At 48.7% G+C, this 7779-nt stretch overlaps 1 protein-coding gene across 1 annotated transcript; it reads left to right on the forward strand.

Annotated features, from left to right (window-relative positions):
* The first annotated feature begins 5165 nt into the window (after positions 1-5165).
* LOC119574411 lies at positions 5166-6739 on the forward strand. The gene is made up of 2 exons (XM_037921633.1): positions 5166-5758; positions 6033-6739. Exons 1-2 carry the CDS (start codon positions 5286-5288, stop codon positions 6724-6726), a joined length of 1167 nt encoding a protein of 388 aa, XP_037777561.1. The 5' UTR covers positions 5166-5285; the 3' UTR covers positions 6727-6739.
* Positions 6740-7779: the final 1040 nt, after the last annotated feature.

A 7779-nucleotide genomic window follows, 5' to 3' on the forward strand; every position in this document is an offset into this window, starting at 1 on the left:
TAGAAACACACTGGCACACAAGGTCTATGTATGTATATAATTATCAAGGTCTATGTATGTATATAATTATTACCATTATCATTATTGATATTATTATCATTTAAAATTATTTTTACCAATCGCAGCAAAACAAAATGGCGCCTCTGCCTCCGGCATTTCGTCGACTTGTTTGACACAGACCGTCGACTTCGTTGTTTTGCTTTTAAATTCTTTGGAATTTAATCGGAGTTTCAGAATCTATTGAGCAGCGAGTAAGCTTATTTCTTCTGGATGATAAAAGACAATAATAGCGCAGTCATTAACATGATGACATGCTCTTGGAAAGTATAATGTCAGTGAAATGCGATGCTGGAACGTGACTTGCATTTAATGACTGACTGGGCCGCGTCTTCTTTGGTTGCATCATATTACGTTATGATTATTCTCTTCACTATTATCACCATCATCATCCTCATCCTCATCACCATCCTCCATCACCATCATCGTCATCCATTATAATCACCTAGATTAGATTGAGCTGTCATTATCATCACCGTCATCACCATCATCATAAACACCATCATTATCACCATACTCACCATCGCCATCATTCCATCTTTAATGACCTCTCACCTCTTCCTCGCCCTAGGCCTCCCACAGTACACTGTCCTCTACTGTCTATCGCCGGCGCCAACGTGTCCTGCGCCCGAACGAGACGACACTGACAAACTGCCTCCAGAGCAAGCAATTCCGACCCTTACTGTCATTGTCGCCAAATTACTTTATAACTATATGTATACTTATATCTTGTATATACTTAAAATGTTCATTAGAAACTGCACTATCTGTATGACTGCTTTTGTAATCATTATTATTGTCGATACTCTAGTTATCGATATGTTCACGTATTTCTAGTTCCATGTTCCCTTATCACGAAGCTTTTTAGTCGTGTAAACATATCCAGTGTCCTAGTTCGACCATGTGACCATAGGAACATCATGAAGGCTGTACTGTTCATAGATGCCTACGTGTACACTTTTCCATTTTCTTATGTTTAGTAACATTTCATCCAATGTCGTACAAAAACGACCTGTGATCACCTCGAAAACTCAAAGCCGAAGTCACTCAGCCTCAGCATCGGCTCGGTCAACACCTCAAGCTCCCACAGCTTCTAGCCTAGAATAAAGCAGAAAACTCTGCCGATATTTTATTCAACCATCAGTCGTAACCATTACACTGGTGGCTTGCTAAGTTGGGATAACGCACACAAACCACAAATCCGAAGAGAATTCGAAGAGACTGCTGGGCCCTTCAAGTCCACACTTCCCTGCCTGCCAAAATAAGGTGAGTTGCTTATCTTGTACAGTTTACCTCGTTGGTTTGGAATTATCAGTGAAGTGAAGTTTTTCCCTCTCGTTGTTCTTTGCAGTCTCCCCGCATAGAAAACGGGATCCTCCCTCAGCCAGTCTCCCGCTCACCACTCGCGCCACGCACACTCACTCACTCACTCACCACTCACTCGGATTTACTTAGATTCGAGTTAGACTACTTTATTTATTCTCATTTTCAGCGTATGTCTTACGTACCACCCAGCGACCGAGTTCTACGTAGTAGTAGAACTAATTCAGACTCTGACACTGATCGACCATCGCTTCCCTCAACTCTTCCTCTCTCACCGTCCGACTGCGCCACTCCACTCTCCCCTCACGCTACACCTGAGCTCACTCCTGCCTCTCCCCTCACGCTGACTCCCGTCTCACCCCTCACTCCTCCAACTATGCCTTCCGACGCCGCTACCCCCGTTCCTCCTACTCCTAAAGATACTACTCCTCACCTCCAACCACTTTCGACCATTGTTCGATTTGATGGCTCTGACAAGATTACTGTAGATGCTATGTTACGCGAAACTGAGGAATATGTGGCTGCCACATACCCTACACTTTCCAATCGGAGTTCAAAAGAATTTAGTGAACGTTGCTTGCAGCATGTGTTGCAACGTCTCGACCAGACGTCTGTTTCTGTCCGACAAGTACTGACCGCCTTTGAAATGAGTAAGAACCGTACATGGGACGATTTTAAGACTGATTTCCGACTGACCTTCGCTCCGAAGGACGTACCTCCATTCCTACAGACTGCGCGAATGTTTCACCTGAGACCTACATCCTTCTCACCCATTGACCTGCATCTTCTAGGTGCAAATGTTCGGTCAGCATTCGACCGAATGACGTGTGCTCTTCGTGGCTCCTCGAATTTTTCTTATTTCAAGCCTATTGCAGACGCAATAGACGCCAACTATAATATCTTCCAAACCTATTTCACCCTCTGCACCTTCTTTTCCGCTTTACCTTACGGCCAACAGGAAACTGTTCTTGATAATATGCAACTCCCTGAAATGGCAAGGGACGTGCCCAATGCCTTCCTGAAAGCCTATACGCAGTCCCCTAATCACATGCCTGCTAGTGCACCCACAGCTCCGGTCATGGCCACAGGAGTACAGCATTCCCGTCAGCCGCAGCCCTCGCGCCAGCCGCAGCCTCCTCGCCAGCCTCAGCCTCCTCGCCAGCCTCAGCCTCTTCGTCAGCGTCAACCCCCACCTGCGAACGCATGATATCCGGCCACCCAGCAGACGTTTAGCCAGCCCCGCAGGACGACGAAGGACTTCACTTGGGTTCCTCAAAACGGTATCTGCTGGCGTTGTCTCCGCTCAGGGCACCACTCTAAGGAATGTAATGGTACCCCTTTCTGCCCTTATCATAACCTAGAAGGCCATTTGTGGTATGCTTGCAGAGGATTCCCTCATCTGGTTAAGAAAACTAAGGATGCACTACGATCTCAGAATAATTCTACTCAAACTAACTCAAATTTTTTAGAAGCCACGTCCCTACTTCAGGAACATTGCTCACTGCAACCGTCAGAACTGTAGACGACATCATCGCGGGCGACGCACCTCTCCTCCCTACAGTCTTTGAAGGACGACCTGCATACTTCTTCGTTGATAGCGGCAGCGCTGTCAGCCTCGTCCCCCTCTCAACGCTCGTGAGTTTCAACGTGCTTACTCCCGTCCGTTCTTCAAAGTGGTGCGTACGAGCTGCAAGTGGAACTTCCCTCAAGGTCATGGGAGAAGTTAAGCTCAAAATTACCCTCTCCGGTAAGACGTACTCATTTCCATTCGTTGTGTAGATGATGCTCATCTCTCAGGTGATCTCTCATTAGGTTACAACTTCATGCACAAGGCTGGAATTCAACAGCAACATGACAGAGACACCGTCACTCATCAAGGTAATGTCTATCGTCTTACCACGCCGAGTTCTGTCTGGCACTCATCTTCTAACTCTGCAAGTACAATTGCAGCTGTCATGTCTTCGTTAGAATCACCTGCAGTCGACCCGACGCCAGACGACTCTCCGAAGGACGACCAAACTCGTTCGCTCGTCCTTTGCACACCAACGCCCTACGCAGGATCTTCAGAATAGCTGCAATACCACTTCGACGACACCGAACGTCAAGTCTTCCACGGTAACAGATTCCTCCTCATTCTCCTGGGCGCCCCAGACTGACGCGCCTGCCTGCATTGTCTCCTCAAATCTCAAGCTTCCCACTTTCACAGACTCGATGGTTCCCGTGCGTGTCACATCTACGGATGGGACGGCGCTTGTCACACCTGACTGCATCCGTGTGAAGGGACTCTGTGCTCTCCCCGCGATCTACGAGGTAGCCAACGGAAAGAGTGCGTTGCGCCTGATCAACGCAACCTGCACTCCTGTTCGCCTGCGTCGTGGGACACGAGTGTGCGACTGTGAGGTCACCGATCTCCCTGTCGTTGAAGTAGAGCCCCCCATCGCACCTGTTTGCAACACGTCAGCTACTACGAACGCCCCTGATGCACCCGGACCTGAAGAGACTCTGTGCGAGTTCCCGCCTATGGACTTTGCAGAAGGAGAAGATGTTCTTCGACGACTACTGAAGGAGTTCCCTCCTTACTTCCAACCAAGGACGCCCCTTGGGACGCACCGATATACTTCGACATCACATCGACCTCATTCCAGGTACGAAGCCCATTTACATACCTTCTTACCGTATCCCTCACAGCCGCCGAGCTGCCTTCAAAGAGGCCACCGACGCCTCACTCGCCCAAGGAATCATCGAACCTTCTCAGTCACCGTGGTCAGCTCCGATGCTCCTCGTACCCAAGAAGGATGGATCTCTGCGCCCCGTCATCGACTACCGCCGCTTGAACGCAGCCACCTTCCTGACCGCTACCCCATACCGTCGATACACACTCTTCTCCATGAAGTAGGTGAGGTTCATACTATCTTTTCGTCGATAGACTTAGCACATGGATTCCTTCAAGTCGAGATGAATATATCTTCAAAGAACCTCACCGCCTTTTCTACTCCACATGGACATTTTGCTTTCACTAGAATGCCCTTTGGTCTTAGGAATTCGCCTATTACCTTCTCGAGATTGATGTCACTGATTATGCAAGGCCTGATTGGTGATGTAGCTTCCTCTACTTAGATGACTTACTAATCGCCTCCAAGAACATTGCAGACCACGAATATAAGTTGAAATTAGTCTTCCAACGCCTTGCCGACGGCGAATCTGACCATAAACGTCAAGAAATGCCAGTTCTTCGCCGAAACAAACTGAGTATCTGGGCCCACACCGTCGACTCAACCGGACTACACCCCAACGACAAAAAGGTACGGATGTACAGAATTTCCCGGTGCCTTCATCAGTCACTCAGGTAAAATCCTTCCTTGGTCTAGCAGGATTTTATCGCCCCTTCATCGAGAAGTTCGGGATCGTCGCCGAACCTCTGACTCGTCTCCTGAGGAAAGACACTCCGTTCGCCTGGTCCAGCGAACAGCAACAAGCATTCGAAGCTCTCAAGCAACGCCTCACCGAAGCTCCAGTTCTTTCATTCCCCGACTTTAATGAGACTTTCTATCTCGCCACAGATGCTTCGTCAATAGGGCTAGGAGCCGCCCTTATGCAACGCCACGATGGACGCTACAAACCCATCGCCTTCGCCAGTCGAAAATTGAACCAAGCCGAGAGAAATTACTCCGTCACTGACCTCGAGGCCCTCGCCGTCGTCTGGGCTCTCAAGCACTTCAGAGAAATCATTTTAGGTTACGATGTCCACGTTCTAACTGATCATCGCCCACTTAAGTATATTCTCACAGATTCAAGACACGTCAAAGGTCGTCAAGCCAGATGGGTGGACACGCTTCTGGAGTTTAACCCCAAGATTGACTACACGCCCGGCTCAGCCAACAAGGTAGCGGACGCGCTATCACGTAATGTGTCAGTCAATCACCTTTCTGTCCTCAGCCCCTTCGAACTCCAGGCAAAGCAACGTGACGACCCACTGTATGCAGATATCATCGCCTACCTCGAGGATAACACTAAGCTTCCGCCGACGAATCGAAACCTCCCCATCGAGGAGTTCTACCTCCGGGACGGCCTGCTCTTCCGGAAATCAGCTCCTAAGAAACTGCGTGGATCCAAACAACGCCGAACGTACCATCAACTGGTCATCCCCGAAGTCCTTGTCCCCACGGTGCTCAAGCTACTCCACGATTCTCATACTTCGGGACATCAAGGTATTTTCAAAACTTTGCAGCTGGCTCGCTCTCGTTATTATTTCCCCAGACTTGGTCCACGAGTTATCAAACATGTCAAAAGCTGCCAGATCTGCCCCCTCTACAAAGGTCACACCGCCGCCCCAGCGCCTGCACTCACTTACGACATACCAGAACGACCCTTCGTCAGAGTGAGTATGGACATTCTTTCCGGTTTCACTCCCACAGCGAACCGAAATCGCTATCTGCTCGTCATGATTGACAGTTTCAGCCGCTATACTGAACTCGCCCCTATCCCTGACAAAAGTGCAGAGACAGTTGCTCGAGCCTTCCTCTCTCACGTTCATCTGTCGCCATGGTGCTCCTGAACAACTCATGTGTGACAACGGTACTGAATTCACTAATCGGTACTCAGCAGCCTATGCAAACTCCTTAACATCGACCTTGTTCATATATCCCATACAGACCTCAGGCAAATGGCCTCGTCGAAAGACTCAACAGAACGATCCTGAACGTCCTCAGAACCTCCATCAACGCACAAGACAATGAGTGGGACCTGTGGATTCCCATCACTCAGGCTGCCATCAACAGCACCTTCCATTCCTCCCTAGGTGACATCCCCAATTACGTCGTGTACGGAGACGACCAGCGTCTCCCCTACGAACTCCTGCAACAGCGCCCTACTCCCGTCTACGGAGACGACTACGCGAAGATCGTGATCGCCCAAAAGCAAGAAGCCTACCGCATCGCCCGCGAGCACTTGCGCGTAGAAAGGGACCGCATCATCGCTCAGCAACACAAGCTAGCCCGACGGAAGGAGATCGCCGACGGCGTCCTCGTCTTCCATCGTGTATCAGATAAGTCCTCTCCTATGCCTAAACTTGCTCCTGACTTCGAGGGACCATTACGAGTTCTGAAAGTGCGTCATAACAAAGCTCTATGTCAAAATCTCATTACCAACAGCCAAGCTTGGTATCACTTTGACACGCTCAAACTAGCCAGCACTCACTATGAGGACGAATTCGATCGACAACGTTCCCTCACCAGTATCACTCCCACAGGTATTGCTCCTGACTCCACACCTGCTACTTCGTTCCCATTGTCTTCCCCAGGGCGCGCCTCCCTTGGTCTTCCACAGACAACTTCGGCCCAGAAATGATCGAGTCACCTATCCCGAGACCCGCTCAGTCGAGGTTCACGCCGCACTGTTCCCCTTGTTGCCAGCCTGCATCTTACTTTCACCTGCGCGCCCGCCGGGACCGAGACTCCCTGCTTCACCTGCGCCAAGACTTCGTCTTCAGCTTCACCCACTGCAGCCGGATCGAGGACGATCCTGGTTAGGTGGCCGAGCGGTTTAATGACCTCTCACCTCTTCCTCGCCCAGGCCTCCCACAGTACACTGTACTCTACTGTCTATCGCCGGCGCCAACGTGTCCTGCGCCCGAACGAGACGACACTGACAAACTGCCTCCAGAGCAAGCAATTCCGACCCTTACTGTCATTGTCGCCAATTACTTTATAACTATATGTAAACTTATATCTTGTATATACTTAAAATGTTCATTAGAAACTGCACTATCTGTATGACTGCTTTTGTAATCATTATTATTGTCGATACTCTAGTTATCGATATGTTCACGTATTTCTAGTTCCATGTTCCCTTATCACGAAGCTTTTTAGTCGTGTAAACATATCCAGTGTCCTAGTTCGACCATTGACCATAGGAACATCATGAAGGCTGTACTGTTCATAGATGCCTACGTGTACACTTTTTCCATTTTTCTTATGTTTAGTAACATTTCATCTAATGTCGTACAAAAACGACCTGTGATCACCTCGAAAACTCAAAGCCGGAGTCACTCAACCCTCAGCATCGGCTCGGTCAATACCTCAAGTTCCCACAGCTTCTAGCCTAGAATAAAGCAGAAAAACTCTGCCGATATTTTATTCAACCATCAGTCGTAACCATTACACCATCACCATATCATCAGTAACAATAATATTTCCACTAACCTCAACTTCAGTATCATAATCACCTTCACCATTATCATCATCATCACCATCTCTGTCACTATCCCCATTACCAACCTAATCATCACCCTCATAATCATCACTAACACTCTATTCATCATCATCATCACCATAATCATCATCATTGTCACTTACACCACCATCATCATCACCATCATAATCATCACTCATCATCCTATCA

Source organism: Penaeus monodon, chromosome 6 (assembly GCF_015228065.2).
Source record: "Penaeus monodon isolate SGIC_2016 chromosome 6, NSTDA_Pmon_1, whole genome shotgun sequence".
NCBI classification, from domain to species: domain Eukaryota; kingdom Metazoa; phylum Arthropoda; class Malacostraca; order Decapoda; family Penaeidae; genus Penaeus; species Penaeus monodon.

Coding starts and splice junctions, on each gene's coding strand:
- LOC119574411 (XM_037921633.1), top strand. CDS start 5,286: ATGTGTCAGTCAATCACCTTTCTGTCCTCAGCCCCTTCGAACTCCAGG. Junction 5,759..6,032: donor CAGAACGACCCTTCGTCAGA/GTGAGTATGGAC, acceptor TATCCCATACAG/ACCTCAGGCAAATGGCCTCG.